This window comes from Euleptes europaea, chromosome 15 (genome assembly GCF_029931775.1).
Source record: "Euleptes europaea isolate rEulEur1 chromosome 15, rEulEur1.hap1, whole genome shotgun sequence".
Taxonomy (NCBI): domain Eukaryota; kingdom Metazoa; phylum Chordata; class Lepidosauria; order Squamata; family Sphaerodactylidae; genus Euleptes; species Euleptes europaea.
This window is the reverse complement of record NC_079326.1, coordinates 49122829-49143368: the sequence shown is the minus strand read 5'-3', so window position 1 is coordinate 49143368 and position 20540 is coordinate 49122829. Positions and strand designations below refer to the sequence as shown.

The window sequence follows — 20540 nt, the reverse complement described above, 5'->3', positions numbered from 1 at the left end:
GGCTGCCCCAGGCCGCTCCAGGCAGGAGGAAGCGGCAGCGAGGCCCAGGGGGACCCGGAGCAGCCTTCCTGTGGCTGCAGGAGGCTGCCCAAGGCCCCTCCCGCCCGGAAAAAATGGCGGCGGGGGCCGGGGGGGCCTTGGGCAGCCATCCTGCGGCTGCAGGAGGCTGCCCATGGCCCCTCCCGCCCGAAAAAAATGGCGGTGGGGGCGGGGGGGGCTTGGGCAGCCATCCTGCGGCTGCAGGAGACTGCCCAAGGCCCCTCCCGCCCGGGAAAAATGGCGGCGGGGGGCCGGGGCAGCCATCCTGCGGCTGCAGGAGGCTGCCCATGGCCCCTCCCGCCCGGAAAAAATGGCGGCGGGGGCGGGGGGGCCTTGGGCAGCCATCCTGCGGCTGCAGGAGGCTGCCCAAGGCCCCTCCCGCCCGGGAAAAATGGCGGCGGGGGCCGGGGGGGCCGGGGCAGCCATCCTGCGGCTGCAGGAGGCTGCCCAAGGCCCCTCCCGCCCTGAAAAAATGGCGGGGGGGGCCTTGGGCAGCCATCCTGCGGCTGCAGGAGGCTGCCCATGGCCCCTCCCGCCCGAAAAAAATGGCGGTGGGGGCGGGGGGGCCTTGGGCAGCCATCCTGCGGCTGCAGGAGACTGCCCAAGGCCTCTCCCGCCCGGGAAAAATGGCGGCGGGGGCCGGGGGGGCCGGTGCAGCCATCCTGCGGCTGCAGGAGGCTGCCCATGGCCCCTCCCGCCCGAAAAAAATGGGGGCGGGGGCGGGGGGGGCTTGGGCAGCCATCCTGCGGCTGCAGGCGGCTGCCCAAGGCCCCTCCCGCCCGGGAAAAATGGCGGGGGGGGCGGGGCAGCCTTCCTGCGGCTGCAGGAGGCTACCCCAGGCCGCTCCCGGCGGCAGGAAGCGGCACGGGCCCGGCGGCGGCGGCGACAGCGGTAAGTTTCCCCCCTCCCTCCTCCCTCCCTCCCCCCGTATTGACCCGCGTATAAGCCGAGGCCGGCTTTTTCAGCCCATTTTTGGGGCTGAAAAACTCGGCTTATACGCGAGTATATACGGTAGGTCTCTTTGTCTTTACGTGCAAGTCGCTGGAACGTTGCACTTAGACTTTTGATTCTGTTTCTGTCACCTTCTACTTTTGCTTCTCGTCTATCTTTGGCAATTTTAAGAGTTTCCTCAGACATCCATCGAGGTTTTTCATTTCTTTTGGCTACAGGAATAGTCTTTGCACATTCTTCCTTAATAATATCTCTAGTTTCCACCCATAGTTCTTCAGGTTTACATTCACTTGAACTCAGTAATGCAAATCTGTTCCTTACATGGTCTTTAAACTCTTCAGGAATATTGCTTAGATTGTATTTTGGTGCTATGAATGTTTTGGTTTTTTTCTTAAGCTTTATCTTGATTTTTGATATTAACAATTCATGATCTGTACCACAGTCAGCTTCTGGTCTTGTTTTGGCTGAGAGAATAGAGCTTCTCCATCTTCTGCTTCCAATTATGTAATCTATTTGATTTCTATACTGGCCGTCTGGTGATGTCCATGTATACAATCGTCTGTTTGGTTGCCTGAAACATGTGTTTGCAATAAACAGATTGTTGTCTTCACAGAATTCTACGAGGCGTTCTCCTGCTTCATTTCGTGCTCCTAGCCCAAATCTGCTAACAACATTTGATTCTACTTTGTTTCCTACTTTTGCGTTCCAGTCACCTATGATTATGAGCATATCTTGTTTAGGTGTGTGATCAATTTCTTCCTGAACACTGGCATAAAAACTTTCAATTTCTTCCTCATCAGCATCTGTAGTTGGGGCATAAACTTGAATGATGCTTATGTTGATAGGCTTTCCCTGAAGTCTGATTGATGTTATTCTGTCAGACTTTGCATTATAGCACCTGACTGCCTTTGCTACATCTTGCCTCACTATTAAAACAACTCCGTTTCTTCTCTTTTTGTCATTCCCTGAATAAAACACTTTGTAATTTTCTGATTGAAAATGTCCTAATCCAGTCCACTTTAATTCACTTACTCCCAGGACTGAAATGTCCAAACGTTCTAGTTGTACAACTGCAGAATCTAACACTTTTTAGGAATACCACATGGAGCTCTTCTGTAAAATCATGCGGGTGTTATAATTTTTTTAATCATCGTGAGTAGTTTGTGTGTGTGTTAAGTGCCGTCAAGTTGCTTCCGACTCATGGTGACCCTATGAATCAAAGTCCTCCAGAATGTCCTATCTTTGACAGCCTTGCTCAGATCTTGCAAATTGAGGGCCTTGGCTTCCTTTATTGAGTCCATCCATCTCTTGCTGGGTCTTCCTCTTTTCCTGCTGCCCTCAACTTTTCTTAGCATGACTGTCTTTTCCAGTGATTCTGGTATTCTCATAATGTGACCAAAATATGATAGCCTCAGTTTAGTCATTTTAGCTTCTAGGGTCAGTTCAGGCTTGTGAGTAGTTTAAATGTATGTATATTCATATATGTATGTATGTATATATATATATATATCTTTTTCCTTCAGAATCTCCTGGTAAGGATATTGGTCCCACCCTTGGTTTGAAGAAGTCAAGCTCCCTTGAGAGTCTGCAGACTGCTGTGGCTGAAGTGAAAAAGAATGAGCTTCCCTTCTACAGACCCAGGCCTCACATGGTCCGTGGTAGAGGCTGTAATGAGAGCTTCAGAGCTGCCATAGACAAGTCATACGATGGGCCTGAAGATACGGCGCAAGGTATGTCAAGGACTTTTCTGGGATCAGGACACTTCGGTTGCCGTCTGCTGGAGCAGTGTGTGCTTTTGTTCTAAGTGTTAGAGCTAAAGCCTCAATCCAGTGAAGAAGAAGAAGAGTTGGCTCTTATATTCTGACTTTCTCTACCACTTAAGGAAGACCCAAACCGGCTTACAATCACCTCCCCTTCCCCTCCCCACAACAGACACCCTGTGAGGTAGGTGAGGTTCATTTTGACAAGCCTTGTCATCAGTGTTCGTTCCATATTTAGTTATTAGTTATAATAACCTGAAAATATGAACTTTTAACGTGTCGGTTATTCATTTACAAAGTTATTCACTTACAGTAGTGCCTGGTTGGGGAGGGGCAGTGGTTCAGTGGTAGAGCATCTGTGTGGCATGCAGAAGGTCCCAGGTTCATTCCCCAGCATCTCCAGTTAAAGGGACTAGGCAAGTAGGTGATATGAAAGACCTCTGCTTGAAACCCTGGAAAGGCACTGCCAGTCTGAGTAGACAATACTGACTTTGATGGACCAGAATAAGGCAGCCTCATGTGACCACATGAAATACTTTTTAATGGCTTTCTCAATGTATAAAACTCAGAGGATAAGCATTGTGTTGGAACAGTTATATACTTTTGTTTAAATAAATGCCAGCTCTGTAATGTCTGGTTTTTGTCATAAATGCCATCCCCCAGTTTATACTTATTGATTATATTTATCCTATTGCAGATGGTCTTTCTGATAAGAGCTCTCTTTCTGGTCAAGAAGCTCAGAACTATGAGTCAGTCCTTCACATGAACTCTGAATTAGAAGATATGGAAGGCAAGGCAAAGAAACACAAGAAAACCAAAGAAAAAACAAAGATAAAAGAAAAGAATAAAAAAGTGAATCCAAAGAGCAAACCAAAAGAAAAGGACAAGAAAGAAGAGACTGAAGATCCAGAAAGAAAAACAAAGAAGAAAGGTTTGGGTGCCATGTTGAGGTATGTTATTTTCTTTTTAAAAATACTTAACCAAGTTTAATATTAGCACTAGGTTACATCAAGAGATGGATTATTAAAATGCAGTTCATACAATTTTCCCCCAGATTTATGTTCTCTCCTTTCAGTGAGTTTGCAACTAATGGTCTTCCCGTTCCTAGGCCAGCTTATGTGTCCTGAAACTCACTTGCTATGGTCTAAGACCCGATTTATATGCTATTTATGGTGCTGAAATTATTGTGGCAGGCCTCTATTAAATGTTTTAAAACATTGAATTTTTAACAGTTATTTTAATTTTAAACTTGTATCCCGATAAATGATAAATCAAGAAGCAAGAGGGTTATCGATAAATGATGAATTAATTTGCTAGGCAGAAAATATAAGTTTAGGTTCATGGCATCAGGCATACAAGACTGGGAGAGGGGGGAAAGCAGGTAAATATGGCCAAGGAACCCCGTGGCGCAGAGTGGTAAGCTGCAGTACTGCAAGCTGCAGTCCAAGCTCTGCTCACAACCTGAGTTTGATCCCAATGGAGGTTGGTTTCAGGTAGCAGGCTCAAGGAAGGCTCAAGCCTTCCATCCTTCTGAGGTCGGTAAAAGGAGTACCCAGCTTGCTGGGGGTAAAGGGAAGAGGACTGGGGAAGGCACTGGCAAACCACCTCATAAACAAAGTCTGCCTAGTAAACGTCGGGATGTGATGTCACCCCATGGGTCAGGAATGACCCGATGCTTGCATAGGGGACCTTTGCCTTAAATATTGCCAGGGTAAAAGAGAGAATGAGTTGTTGTACACTTGGTAAAACGTAGGTATTAGACTTCAGGCTATCATTACATTTTACAGTGTAATTTTAATGCAAGGATGTCCAACCTATTTCTTAAGATACAATGATGTAAACGTCAGTCCTCCAAATGGATGGGGGGTGGGGGCAGGGGGAAATGTTATTTTTGGAATGGAATATTTCAAAATAAGGCTTGAGCCTTTAACAGTTAGGAAATTCCGAGATCTAGGAATATGGTTGCCAGAGGTGACCTTAAATTTAATCCTCAGCAGGGAAGGCCTTTAGTATACTGTATTTTAGGAATAGTAAGTTCCTAAATAGTAAGCTATAATCAACGTAATCAACAGAGAAAATGGCTCTAGGCTATGTCCTCTGGCAAGCCACAGTGTCAGTGGGCCAGTGGTGCACGCACACATGCACAAGTTGGCTGGAATAGGAAACGAGAAAACTGATTCTCCCTGACCACTAGAAGAAATTATGACTTTCAAGCCAGCCAAAGTATATGGATCCCTGACGAATGCTAATTTTATATTACCATAGGAAATATAAATTCATGCAAGCAGGCATATAGTTACTTTTCCAGATTGCCAAGAACCACCTTAACTAATTTTACACCACAAACACTTCCATTATCGATATTTCAGATTTGATTTCAGATGGTACCACCGTGCCCTCGTTATGCTTTGCTACCGAGTAACAGAAGCAGAAATAATCCTAGGCTCTCCCTGCAAGGTGTGCGAGTTTGAATTTCGGTGGTCTTGGAGGGGAGAGGGAAGGAAAAGATACAAGGGCTGTACTAGTCGGAGCAATTCCTGTGATGTGCATTGAGGCTTTGTTTCAGTTGAGGATGAAGTATCAGACTATAGTAAAGTGGACAGTCTAGTTGATGAGAAACATAGAATTTCATCGTTTTAAATGGTGGCTGATAGGAGTGCCACTACACGTCAAAAGACAAAATGGCAATCTCATAATTCAAAGGATAATCCCTACCAGAGATAGGAAAATAAAACCAGTACTTTAAAGGAAAGCCGGGAAAGGTCTCCCAGAGCTCTGAGAAAGCCGTAAATCATCAAGCAGTGTGTTTGCTTCCTTGGAGATTGTGTTGATCTCGGAAAAGCCAGTGAATATTCTTAGGAAACAGCATGAAATCTGTAACTTGTATTGTTTCAGATGTTAGCTGTATTGGCTTGTGATACTTCTCATTTTGTTAAAACAATGTTTGCAGCCATCCACTTAAGAGGGAAGTTTGTATTGTGGCCTGTGTTTCTGTCTTAAACGTCTCCCTTCAGCTTGCTACACAAAGGCCATTTATGCAGGGTCAATTTTGATGCTTGCTCAAAGCTCTTTTTAAAAATGCAACCTTTAAAATGCTTATGCACGGTCCCGACGCAAAAGGAGAAATTCCACTCCCCCACACACTCGCCTGCTCCTTTGTTCCTTCCATTAGCCAACCACCATTTGCATAGCTAACGCGCGGCTGTCATTTTGCATGGTTCCTGGAGGAGATTCTTCGGTGTGGGGGCGGAGCAAATACAGAAGGTCGCGTTAAAGGGGCTCTTAAGAAATGCAAAGTAGTTATGCGCCAGCTTTGCAGTCACTTCCTGAATGACAGTTCAGCGTGAAAAGCTCAAAAACATATGCGGGACACTTCAATCTGGAATGCGCTGCTAATTACCAAGCACAAATGGCCAAAGTCTCCTGGTAGCGTTCTACTAAAGGCTTTCATTTGGTCACAGCCCATTCCTAAGCAGCGGGCGGGGATGGCATGGCTGAGGTGCTGCCACCGCACCTCCAAAGCCATTCTCTTTTGAAGGCTTTAAAAAGCCTTTTGAAGGCTTTTTATTTTTAAATGGGTCATTTTGCCTCATTGAAAACAGTGAGGCTGCACCAGCAACACTGTTCTCACCGACGGCATGCCCGGGGTGAAAGGGGTCAGGAAACTACCTACTCGCAGCTCTGCCTCTGACACACCACAGAACGCTATCTGGGACACAGTCCGGGTCCCCCCGCCGGCGTCTGTGCCATCCTGGACAGCTTAAGCGGCATGGGTGCCGGCGCAGGGGGCACAAACGCCAACGCAGCCCCTTCCTGGCCTCCTAAGGACTTTCGTCCTTGAGGCTCAGGAATGAGCAGTCAGTCTTGCAAGCAGTGGCTTAACTTTAAATACCTGTGAGATACTGTTAAATACCTGTCTTTCTTCAGTCGTAGAGAAGGTGGCCCTGTTACAAAATGGAGAGGAGTCAAAATTAAAGGAAGGAGGATGTTTGACTGGAATGGTAGCCAAGAACTGTAGAATCTTACAGCTGTGAAAAGCTGCTATTTACTTGTAGGCTGTGGATATTACTTCAGAGAATGTTTGCTTTCTTGCTAAAGGTTACCTCAGCCTTAAATTTTGTATAGGTGAACGTGTCTCAGAAAAAAAAAATACAAATCACGCTGGCACAACTGTGCCAAGTGCGTTGTTGTGTTTTGACATTCGCATTCTTACAACTACCCCAACCAGCACAATTTGGGTCAGTGCGAAGATGGTAATCCGCCTGCCATTTTTTGAGCGCTTAGCCGCGCTTAATGCCATGCTTGATCCATTCAAAAGGATGTTGCAGAAAAAGCATATTCTTGAGTTGGCTCGACGATGGGTATTAAGTTCTTAATTTGTAGCCCGGTTAGTTTACTTATCTGACCTGAAACCGTTTTGAGTGTATTTTCCTGCTTGCAAAGCTTGTGGCTTTGACTTTATTTCTGAATTAAGTTAAAAAAAAATTAAAAAAACCTAAACCTTTTAAATCACCCGTAGAACGCGACATCTGTCTCGCTGCCTTGCTGCTCTGTGGTCTGATCCCAGAGCAGTTGTTAGAGGCATGGCGTATAATAAATGTAATGTGACTGTGGCCCTGTTATTACCTTTTTTCCAGATAGTGGTTGTAAAATTCCTGGGTTTTACCCTTCACTTTTTATGGGTACGAAGGTAAGTTAGCTAATGGACTGCAGCCATACCAATGAAATTTTAATAGCTAGTTCCCTATAGGCAGGGGCCAGTAGGCTGTTTTGCTTTATAAGGTATGGACCCACTGCTCATCTGGCCTCTCCCAAAGAAAGAAGGGGAAAGGATAAAGTGCAGAGCGCCCTTACAATGTTTTCATTCTGCTTGTGGACATTAAAAGAACATGGTTGATATTGGCGTAGCCCCACCCCTCTCTCCTGTCTGTCTCCCAGACTGAAGCAGCTTCATTATGTTTAAAGAATTAAAGGTGGAACAGCAGGATATAGATGGTCCTGATGGGCCCGAATGTCCTCTTTCAGTGGGAACCATTTTCTCTTACATATTTCCTGTATTGTATGCAGGAGGATGCTAATAATGTACCTAACATTAATTGTCTCTGCACCTTTCTTATTTGGAGAATATTCATTTTCCTGCTAACAATTAGTGTTGGAGTATTTTTCTTCTTTTCACAGTATGAGGCTTTTTCCTTTTCGCCTTCTTAATTTGCCAGCTTTGCTTAGAGCTAAGCACCTGAATGATTTCAATTTTTCATTTTTAGCCGGAAAACAGTATTGACTCTGTAATATACTTCTGTATAAGGAGTGTAGTGGCTTATTTTTACACCTAGCCCCTATGAGCCCCACTCAAGGGAGTGATAGGAACAGCAGTGAACCTTCTGTGCACATCTGTAGATACCTAATCAGTTCATTGGCACTTTGAAGGCTGACAGTATTAGTGATGGGCAGTCTCTTTTTGAAAGAATGGGGAGCCAACATTAGGACTCTGCTTACTTCTCTCACAAGATTCGGTTCCCTGACTGCTCAAACGAGCGATGCTCACACATTGTGTGATGCTCAGTGCCATCCACATTGATCGTAGCTAGGGTTAGCAACTCCAGTTTGGGAAATTCTTGGAGATTTGGGGGGGTTGGAGCTTGGGAAGGGTTTTGGGGGAAGGAAGAGACCTCAGTGGGGTATAATGCCATAGAGTCCACCCTCAGAAGATGCCATTTGCTCTAGAGCAGAGTTTCCCAAATGATTTGAGTCATGGAGTACTTTTCAGGAGTGAAATTTGTCAGGAACACTAATTTTCACCTAGCACCTATATACTAAACTGAATGGCAGTAGTATTTTTGTTCCCAATCTCTTCACGGAGCACTAGGAGATGTTTTGCGGAGCACCAAGTGTTCCTTGGACCACAGTTTGGGAACCTCTGCTCTAGAGGAACTGATCTCTGTAGTCTAGAGATCGGTTATAACTCAGGGAGATCTCCAGGCCCCGTCTAGAGCCTGGAACCTTGCCCATAGCACTGGACACAGCGATCTAGCAATGGAGTCCATGCACCCTTTGCAAACCTTATTTGGATATTGCATAGGCCAGAGCTGCATACTCAGTTACTTTGGTGACATTTAATGAGAAAGAAAGACCAAAGATCATTCCGTAAAGAGTGAACTAAATCATAATCAGAAGATATTTATAAGGTTTTGCAAGGCCTTCAGTTTTTGTTTTTCTCCTCTGATTTATACCTACTATATAAAACTGTCAGTTGTTAAATAAAACTACTATATTTTAGTGATTGCAGGCAAAGGGGGTGGGTGCAATAATTAATCTGAGAAGATACGCTTAGTCTTCTTGTCACATGTGTTTAAAATTAAATACATTACAGCACCCTTCTCTTCTTTTCCCCCACCATCTTGCTTACTCCTTAGTTAAAGTTATCTTTTTCAAAGGCAAAGTCATGAGGAATATTCTCATATTTTAGAAAACATACAAGAGCGCAGGCAGCTAAAGGTTTATTTGTTTAATTAGGGTTCTTCTCTTAGCTGGCATGTATAAATCTCATTAATGTTAACGAGTTAGGCCAGTGCACCATAGAAGGCAATACTCCCCTAACTCATTAATGTACTTTGATAAAAAAGATGACCTATATTTGCCAAGCAGATCACAGCCAAGCTTCTAGCTTGTTTTGCATTGAATGAAAGGGACTGGAGACCAAAATATTGAACTCTGAAAGAAGCAGAGAGAGACGTTTACTTGCATAAGAAATGCTTGTACACTTTGTCCTAAAATTAGCAGTTGATAACATACTCCTAAGAATTTGCTTTGAAGACAGTTAAAGGATCCACACCAGTAGACGGCTATGCAAGCTTGAATGTGTGCTGTTGAGAGACAGAACCACTGCATTCATGCAATAAATACATTGTATTCATCTTCCGTTATTTCTAAATTGAGGAATCAAGGGAATTTCTTCGATGGACATTTAAAATAACCCCAACTTCTGAGGGGACAAGATGCTCAATTTTCAACTTCTTCTACACATTCCTTCTTTCTGAAACTACTCCACAAAGGAGGATGCGTGAGACCTCCAGCACTCCCCTTACTTAGGTCTTCATTCTGTTCAGTGTAGTTTTATTAGATAGTTAGGTTAAAATAATTTTAAGAATAGTGAAAGCTTCAGAAAGCCTTGACGTTGGTACCTAAAGGACCGCCTCCTCCCATGCTGCCTATTAAGGTCACATACACATGAAGCTGCCTTAGACTGACTCAGACCCTTGGTCCATCAAAGTCAGTATTGTCTACTCAGACCGGCAGTGGCTCTCCAGGGTCTCAGGCAGAGGTCTTTCACATCACCTACTTGCCTGGTCCCTTTAACTGGAGATGCCGGGGATTGAACCTGGGACCTTCTGCATGCCAAGCAGAGGCTCTACCACTGAACCACTGCCCATCCCCAACCAGGCACTACTGTAAATGAATAACTTTGTAAATGAATACATTTACCTTCTGCATGCCAAGCAGAGGCTCTACTACCGAGCCACAGCCCCTTCCCTGGTCTTTCTCCAGGAGGGCCTGGTGATCTCCTGGAAGTACAATTGATTTCCAGACAATAGAGATCAGTTCCCCTGGAGAAAATGGCCGCTTTGGAGGGTGGACTCTATAGGCCTTATACCCTGCTGAGGTCCCTTCCCCCCAGACTCCACCCACAAATCTCCGGGAATTTCCCAACCCAGAGTTGGCAACCCTAACCAGGAGATGTAGTTCTTCAGATATATGGGCCTCAGGTTATGAAGGCCTTTAAAGGGAACAACCAGTGCTTTCCATGGAACCCAGAAACCAAGACTAAGTTAATGTAATTCCCACAGCACCAATTTTTTGTGTGCATCGAAAATGGTGCAGTAATCTGACCTTTAGGTTATGGTAACCCGGATCAGCATTACTAGATCAATAGAGTCTTGAAGGGAAGGTAGTTTCTTATCCAGAGAAAATGGAAAAAGATGTACTTGATCACAGCCTATACTTGCTTCTCAAAGAGCAATGCTTTTCACTCTGCACAGACAAGGATAACCTTATTCAAACGAAAACTGGAAAATTAAATCCCCTCTAGAACATCAATATTAAAAATACAATGAAAAAATCAATCCTATCAACCAGCATCACCCTCCTTCAACTTCAGATGAAGTGGGGCCTAGCTGTTGCTCAATATATCTGTCTGTCTTTAAAGTACCGTAAGATTCCTTTTACATGCAGCGTTACTCGGAGCTGAGATGAAGATGCGAGGAAGAGGCGCACTAGCCCAGTGAATCTCAGGATCACTACATCACACTAACAGACAAAATAATTCTGCACTCTGATGCGTTGATGCACCTTTTACTTTTTAGAAAATCTATATGCCACCTCTCCAGAGACCTGCCTGAGATGGCTTGCAAAGGAGAACAATACAAAAAATACCATAAAGTCAGGTCACCAGGTGATTCCTAGAAATTACTGGTGCCACTGCTGGGTTGATGCCAGAAGTGACATTTTTTAAAATGAGGAAGTCCTATGAGGAAAAGTTGAAGGAACTGGGTACCGTAGACCCCTTGTGATTGTGTGCGCACCCCCCTCCCTCATTGTGACTTCCGGAGAAGTTTCTTGACCTTTCATTCTCCTGGATTATGGCAACATAACTCCAGTCTCATAAGTACAAAGTGCCATTTTAACGTATTGCCATTTATACCCTCGTGTAGAGAGAGTTTTTTTTAAATTGTTTTTTTACAGATTCACTAGGCTAAGGAGTCTGACAGTAAAGCGATATTTATTTTATAATGCCCAGACATTGATTAAACTAACAAGTCATCTCAAATCCACTTGACATTTTAAGCCAAGATTATTACAGGCATGAAGTCACTGATCTAATCATCTTATCAGGCATTTGTTGTTTTCCTGGATGAAAATAAGGCCTGCCAGATATTTCACTAGGGTGTGTTGCGCAATTTTAAAAACTAGCAAAAACAGGAAGCAGCCGAATAAATTTAGAGTATGAGGAGAGTTGAAACCAAATGGAATACCCAAACGGAACATCATCTTTCTTTCCAGAGTACAGAACAAGTTCATAGAGAAGACTGAAGCAGAATGTTTCTTCATTTTATTCTTATCTGTTTGTGGTTTATGCTTCTCATTGTAGGGCACTAATTCCAGTGAGGTTTACAAATAGGGTTGCTAACCTCCAGGTACTAGGTGGAGAGCTCCTGCTATTACAACTGATATCCAGCCGATAGAGATCAGTTCACCTGGAGAAAATGGCCGCTTTGGCAATTGGACTCTATGGCGTTGAAGTCCCTCCCTCCCCAAACCCCACCCTCCTCAGGCTCCGCCCCAAAAACCTCCCGCCGGTGGCAAATAGGGACCTGGCAACCCTATTTACAAATTGCCCAGGCCTGGCAGGAGGGAATTCCCTCCCACCAACCCCAATCTTTTACTATCTCTTAAAGTATGTGCCCGTTTTTGGGCAAGATTATCATATTATGAATCTTGTCAGTCTCACAGCAACGCACAGGCTGATTAATATCTCGATTTGCATGAGGAGTGTGTTGTACCCATTGGGTGGTGAAAACCGATTTGGCATGCCGCTTCCCAGTGGGTAACTGGCTTTTAGTGTCTTCTTGCCTCAATAAAGCAGAATTCGTTCTAGTATAGATCCCGTACAGAAATTGCTGTCTCAAATGTGACTTGTAAAGATGCTCCAATTTTTACAGAGATTTGCACCTCTCTGAATTTTTCCTGAAGGAACTGCACAGCTCGGCCTTTTGAGAAGGCTGTCCTAAACTGGCAGAGTAAGCACGTGAGATTTCAAACTGTAAAATATACTTTACAAAGTGTGTTCGAGGCTTTCAGACATACAAATCCTCTGGCTAAAGGTTTTTTATCTTGTCTCAGGTAACTTTGATATTTTCCTGGACTCAGAAGGCAGGCTGTTGATAAATCCTTATGGGTAGAGTCCGGTTTCATTGATGTGGTTGACTGACTTAAGTTGGTGCTCTCTGAATGATGTGCCGTGGGCGCACTGGTGTGTCACAGAGGTGGTAGAAGAGCGCTTGCTATGGCGCAACTGCCCGGCCTCAACTCCTCTGTACATCTAAATACGAATCAACAAAAAAGGGGATAAAAGGCCCGGAGGAGCACGCAGCAAAGCAGCGTGACCAATAAAGGGAAGAGGCAAAAAATTCAGCTGCCACCACCACCATTTTTGACACTTCATTACTTTGTGAGCTCGCTGTCTCATCCTCTAACTCCCCAGCTTCTCCATTCCCTGCCAGCAATCATCTTGACTGATATCCTCTGCCTGTGTTCGAGATCAGTAACAGTAATCCCTCCTCTTTACGCGACACCGCTGGGCTGCTGCTTTCGAAGGTGAAGCATCCATAAATGAATGTGATGCTCATCTCCAGCCCTTGCTTGACAGACCTCCTCGAAGCGCTTTACATTATCAGTGCTCTAGCAAAAGGGGGGGAAATGTTATAAATTCCCTGGAGCTTGGATCTGCTGGAGTTTTTCTGTGGGCAGAAGGATTTTCTGCCCACTGGCCATGACCGTCTCACCTCCCCCTTCTGGCTGAAGCCCAGGAACATTGGGGAAGGGGGCTGCATTGGGGAAGGGCATTTGGGGCTGCAGCTGGAGGGGACCAGCTAAAGCCAGCATGGTGTGGTGGTTAAGAGTTGTGGTTTGGAGCAGTGGACTCTAATCTGGAGAACCAGGTTTGATGCCCCACTCCTCCACATGAGCGGCGGAGACCAATCTGGTGAACTGGATTTGTTTCCCCACTCCTGCACATGAAGCCAGCTGGGTGACCTTGGACTAGTCACAGCTCTCTCAGCTCCACCTGCCTCACAGAGTGTCTGTTGTGGGGAGGGGAAGGGAAGGTGATTGTAAGCCGGTTTGATTCTTCCTTAAGTGGTAGAGAAAGTCGGCATATAAAAACCAACTCTTCTTCTTTTTCAGGGAGGGGATGTGGCTCAGTTTGCGGAACATCTGCTTGACATGCAGAAGGTCCCAGGTTCAATCTCCCCCTTCAGCTATAGCAGTGGTCACGGCAGGAGGGGAAGCAAAACCAGTTGCAACCTGGACAAAACATTCCCCTTCCTGACAAAGCATTGGGAATCATGCTGGGGCTTGATTCCTTTGGAATATTTGGCTTCCTATTTGGGGGAAATACATGCAAATGAAGAGAGTGTTTGGAAGAGGAGAGAGAGAGAGTCTTACATTAAAAAGTGCAGAAATAGCAAATATGTTTCACTAAATTAGCATTGTACCTTAGTAGACTCTGGCAGCTTCACAAAACCTAGCAACTCTATTTATATATATATTTATTTATTATTAACAGCTTTTGCCAGAACATAGTGTACAACTACAATCTTAAAAAGGATTTTAAAAGGGTGGGTATCAAATCAAAAGTATCTCTATAGCTTAACATAAATACATTAAAATGCTAAAATAGTTGCAATAAATATATTATATATTATACTAAAATTTACCTAAAAGTTAGTTGTGACCAATATTGACATTACCATTAGTGGTCTTTCTCAAACGGACATTAATAGCCACTGAACAAAATTTAGCAACTTGGGAAAGGTAGCAACTCTATCTCAGGTTCCAGATTCAAGGTCTACTAAAAGAAAGGAGGTATACCATTCCTGTGATCTTCATGGGATTTTTTTTGAAGGATAGGTGTGATAAATATATATCTTAGGAAAACGGAGTGTTTTGCGCAGCACTCAGCATTATTGGTCAGCACGGTTTAATATATATCCCACTAGGATCTGGGAGTCCCAGGTTCGAACCCCCACTTTCCCATGGAAGCTTGCTGGGAGACCTTGGGCCTCTCACACACTCAGCCCCACCTACTTCACAAAGATGTTGCGAGGATAGAATAGAGGAGAGGAGAACCATAGAATCATAGACTTGGAAGATACCACCAGGGTCATCTAGTCCAACCCCCTGCACAATGCAGGAAATTCACAACTACCTCCCCCCACACACACCCAGTGACCCCTACTCCATGCCCAGAAGATGGCCAAGATGCCCTCTCTCACATGATCTGCCTAAGTTAATAGAATCAGCATTGCTGACACATGGCCATCTAGCCTCTGCTTAAAAACCTCCAGGGAAGGAGAACTTACCACCTCCCAGGGAAGCCGCTCTGGGGAGAAAGGCAGGGTATACATGAAGTAAATAATTAAATCTCCCTGGTCCCATCAAGATGGTCATGTGCACGGACATTTCTGGGAAAGAGTCGAGAGAGAGCAACAGGCCTCTCCCCCCCATCCCCCTGGCTCGGCTTCCTGCACCGTGGTGACTGTGCCCTTATAAAAACGGAGCACAGAAAATTAATCTTTCTCCAGAATGCATTTTAAATACTAGAAAAATGCAGTCCGAATAGACCCAGGTTTAGCATAATGAAGCATTTACATCTGCAGTTTAATAACTGCTAGAGGCCTGAGTCCAGCATTCAGAAATGAAACTCAATAAACTCTGTCTCAGCTATAAATATGCTATCTACCTTTTTTTGTCTGAATCTTTATTAAAGCAATACATTTCACACATAATAAAAAGGCACAGTGCAGCTAAAATGGAAACATTTAGCCCACTTTCTGATGAAACCGGTATATAGTTTTGAATATTCTGTTTCCTTACCATTTTAAATTCCTAGTTATGGGAGTCCTGGCAGACTAACATGAATAACATCACTACAGATACTAAATGAGAAGTTAAATTCTCAGGAGAGACTGCATTGTGATTGATGGAATAGCAACCTGATCGTTGGAGAAGGGCATTTATGGGAGCCACTGTGAAGTAGATGAAGGAAACTCAGAACATTCAAGGCACTCTCTTGAGCATTCATCAGTCAAGAATGCTCTTAGCCTTCCTATAGAGACCGATATTGGTTGAAGAAGAAGAAGAGTTGGTTTTTATACCTGGCTTTTCTCTACCTTTAAGGAGTCTCAAAGCAGCTTACAATCACAATCCCTTCCTCTCCCCACCACAGACACCTTGTGAGGTAGGTGGGACTGAGAGAGTTCTGAGAGAACTGTCACTGGCCCAAGGCTTCCTGTGGAGGAGTGGGGAATCAACCCTGGTTCTCCAGATTAGAGTCCACAACTCTTAACTGCTACACCATACTGGCTTTTAGACAAATCCACCAAAGAGTACTGGCTGTATTTTTTGTTTTTTCACAAACCATAATTTGTGACTTGAATGAACTTGAAACTTGGGGAGTGGGAGGAAGGCTCACACACTTCCTCCCACTCCCCAAACATGCTGTACCAAGATTGAGGACCTCCCGAGGAAGTCTTCTATCTCCTCTTGGTTTGTGGTGGTATCTGGATATTGTTTTTGTCAAACCGTGGTTTGTTTCTTGTGGATAAACTAGGACTCTTAAACCATAGTGTATAATTCCAGTTTGTTAACCACTCGATTGGGATGTCACATAAAATGGCAGCTACAGGGAAGATTTCCTGTTTTTTTCTTTTCTATTCTTTACTGCATATGCAAGAGGAAGAGAGGGGGGACAGGTGAGCCTTAGTATTTCTGGCTTATTCTCGTCACAAATAGCTTACGATCTGATTGTAGCAATTTGGGCTGGCCACTGCTTTATCTTTTTCGTCTGCCTGATGACATTGGTTTGTCTCTGATACTCCTAATCCTTGGTTTTTAATTGTTCATCTCATGGTTCATTGTCTCCACTTCACAAGCTAGGCAGCAGAGGCTGGATTTTTACTGCCAGTGGGGTTTCTTGTTACGTCAATCATGGCGCTGAGCTTTGAGGCTTTAAACCCAAAGCCCACAAGTGCATCTTCCTGCAAGTACTTTTGTGGCACAAATACTTAACATCAGTGGGCAAAAGAAATGTTATTTTTCCCCAGTGTCTTCTGTCTGCCTTCTGTCTCATGGCTACAGTATTTTGGAATGATTACCTGTTGTCCTTCTCATGGGGATGCCAGCCTCCAGGTGGGACCTGGGGATCCCCTCAAATTACAGCTCATCTCTAGAATCATAGAATCATAGAGTTGGAAGGGACCACCATGGTAATCTATTCCAACCCCCTGCACAATGGAGGAAATTCACATCTGCCTCCCCCCCACACCCCCAGTGACCCCTACTCCATGCCCAGAAGATGACCAAGATGCCCTCCCTCTCATGATCTCCTAAGGTCATAGGATCAGCATTGCTGACAGATGGCCATCTAGCCTCTGCTTTAAAAACTTCCAGGGAAGAAGCGCTCACCACCTCCTGAGGAAGCCTGTTCCACTGAGGAACCACTCTAACTGACAGGAAGTTCTTCCTAATGTCTAGAAGGAAACTCTTTTGATTTAATTTCAACCCGTTGGTTCTGGTCCGACCTTCTGAGGCAACAGAAAACAACTCAGCACCGTCCTCTATATGACAGCCCTTCAAGTATTTGAAGATGGTTATCATATCTCCTCTCAGTCTTCTCCTCTTCAGGCTGAACATACCCAGCTCCTTCAACCTTTCCTCATAGAAGTTGGTCTCCTCATAGGAGTTGGTCTATAGTACAGAGATCAGTTCCCCTGGAGACAATGGATGCTTCAGAGGGTGGACTATATGGCATTGTACCCCACTGAGGTCCCTCTGCTTGCAAAACTTTACCCCCAAATCTCCAGGAGTTTCCCAACCTGGAGATGGCAAACCTATCCCCACCTCTGGCCAGGGGGACCTGGCCACCCTACCTTCTCATGTTCCTTTTTCATGGGAACGGGACTACAATTCCTGGCAATCTCAGGTTGAGAGAGAGCCAGAAAGGTATGGTGTGTGGTACAGGATTCCTTGTTGCTTTTTTGATTACTTGGTGGCAGTAATTGCACCAATATCAAATTCCAGGTCTTCAAAAATCATATAAGTTTGTCTCTCCTTTTCTGTCCCATTTATCAGGCCTGGTCAGTGGTGTCCCGAGATGGCATTTCCTTCCTAATACCACATTTTGGTTCTGTGCCTAGTCTGTTCACACTATTGTAAGCAGTTTTAAATGACCAAGGCCTTAGTTCCACCCTAAGAGGCCTTATCACTTTTGAGATTTAGATGATGGCTGCATAACTGTTCTTTACTGGTAGGATTGTTAATTCCAAGTTGGGACAATCTTGGAAATTTGGGATGTAGAACTTGGGGAAGACAGGGTTTGAGGAGGGGAAGGACCTCAGCTGGGTATAAAATCATGGAGTCCACCCTCCAAAGCAGCCGTTTTTTCCAGGGGAACTGATTTCTGTCCTCTGGAGATCACTTAAAATTCTGGGAGTTCTTTAGGTCCCACCTGGAGGTTGGCCACCATATTTACTGGTCGTTCTCCTTACCTCACTCTGAGAAGTAGGCCAAGGAAACAGAGAAAGTAGCAGCTGTCCTAGTGTACCACTGTGTTTCCCCAGCTCATACAGTGTTGTGGTGGCCGTAGGCCTTTGTGCCCACGTTCTCCACTTCCCCTATGCGAGCACAGTAGGGCTGGATTCCCGCAACCCTTAGTTTTCACTGAATGAGCATGTGAAGCTGGGGTAGAGAACTTCTGGGAGAGAGGCTGAAAAAAATTAAATGTTTTAGAGAAAAGATTGAACTGAACTGACTCATCATAAACCATTTCTTTTCCACTGAAGACTGGAAAATAAGCAAGGAGTTAACTTTAAATTATAGAAAGTGAGTATAAATTAAACATTAGGAAATACTGTCTACATGTATCAGCTATTTAACAATGAAATTAAACTCTGACAGGGGCTAAGGAACCATCTGCAGCAGAGCTTTAAGGTAGGTAGCTCTGCCTTGTGCGATTTAGCCTAATACCCTCCCTTCAGCAGCTCTTTAAAAGGAGTATTTCCAAGAATCCCACAGTATTTATTCTCCTCCTCCTCAAAGCAGTAAAAGATTCACCATTTACATCGGAATATCAAGTATGCAATCTCAGATTTTTGAAATATTTAGTAAGTGTGCATTAAATTTAAAGGGAGTAAAATGCCATGGCTTTAGGGCTGGAAAAACCTAAAAGATATTTCCATCTGCAACTCAGAACAATATATATCAGAAGCACTTTTTCTGTGTAAAAGCATTTTTTAAAAATATTTTTATTTATTAACAACAAAAACAATACATACAAGACATACATACAACCATACATACAGCATATCAAACCTTCTAAGAAGTGCCATATGTTAATTACTTTCTATAACAGCTAGGTTATTGAAAATATCCAGTTTAGAAAACGCTATTATCTAAAACTCCAATGTCCCTTAGTTAGAATATTGTATACTACCTAATAGTTTTTGAGATTATTCCTACCTATTTTACTACTTCTTAACATCTGGTCTACAATTTTCCTTAAGTAACCAACTGTTACTCTAATTTGCGTGTTTAACATGACTGCATGCTAAGTCTTATACTTGTACTGTATACCCGTTGGGCATAAACACAGAACTATTCAAATTTTACATTACGAATTCCTGCTTCCAATAAAATGCCTATAAATTCTGCACTTTATTTTTCTTAGCTATACTGTCAGTGATTATTACTTATTTAATCCAGTTATTCTGATACAAAGTTTTAAAAAAGTTACAGTTGTGCATAATCGTATTAGAGTTTCTATTTCTTCTGTGGTTCCCTAACTGGTCTTTTGTTCAACAAGTGGGTCAGCTTTGCATTTAAAGCCCTAAACTGGTAGGTAGTTCACTATATGGTAGTTTGGTCAGACACAGTACCTATGCAGGAAGGATTCCCATAGAACTCCTAGAGAGCTGGCTTCCATTATCCCTAGCTATTCCTAACTAATCATATGTATGGACAATGTAATAAAATATTATGACAACAGGATATCTGAGCTATCTTCTTCATTCTTCTATTTCTTCCTGGTGCAAGTTACGTATGCTCAAAGTTGTTAGGGAGGAACAGATGGGTTTATGGGGCATATTCACAGATTTCCCATTCTGTCAGATTCCTTGCCCATGGCTTGGGTAGGGGGAAGCCAGGGCTTTATCAAACCTTGTGGGGATCTTCCACATATAGGAGCTGCATCTGCAGTGCATGCGAATCACGCCCTCCGCAACTATATTTTTAGACTGCAATTCTGCAAATATCAGTGAAGGAGAGGGAATGCAGAGTAAAGTGTTATAAAATCAACATAAATTTATAAAACATCTGCATATAGATAATTAAAGCCATGAGATTTAATTAAAATGTACAAGAATAGCTGTTGTTCTCAAGAATAAATAATAGGGGCCCCGAGCAGATACTTATTGAATACCCAAAGGGATTTTAAGGGCAGAATAAAGAGAAAAAGAACTAGTTGTAATGTGGAAAGCATGGGGGGGCGTTTAAATAAATTAGGACTCTTAACTGTGAAAAAAGTAGATTCCAGGGAGGGGTGTTGTGGTGTCCAGTCCCCATGCGATCAACTGTATTGAACACTGGAAACAAGTGAGATGGAATCAACAGGGACAACAAATCCATTTGACCAAGCGGCAGAAAGATCATTACAGGACTTTAATAAGGTGGCTTCGCTTGAGAATTTATACATTTAGAGAAACCCGCATTTGATACATGACCAGTCTTGAAGAAACAGAACGTTCAACCTGTGATGGTTTAATCGTTCAGCTGTGACATTAGAAAAAAATGAAGACACGGAGGAGGAAGTTTGCTTTGATTCTCCATTTTGAAATGTGAATATTAGAGCTAATGGAGGCCGATTAAAATCTGGAAACCTGGAACAAATTAATATCCACTTCACTGTAGCTGATAACAAGGCTAGAAACAGCTACAGAACTATAACCGGGAAGCAGCTAT

General features: G+C 43.8%; 1 protein-coding gene across 1 annotated transcript in view; it reads left to right on the top strand.

Moving 5' to 3' along the window:
- Positions 1 to 20540, top strand: part of PARD3B (par-3 family cell polarity regulator beta) — a 578916-nt gene that overhangs the window by 335627 nt on the left and 222749 nt on the right. Inside the window, exons 17-18 of the mRNA XM_056861663.1 lie at positions 2514 to 2720; positions 3448 to 3700. Of these exons, the coding sequence (XP_056717641.1) occupies positions 2514 to 2720; positions 3448 to 3700 (460 nt within the window). The remainder of the gene's footprint in view (positions 1 to 2513; positions 2721 to 3447; positions 3701 to 20540) is intronic.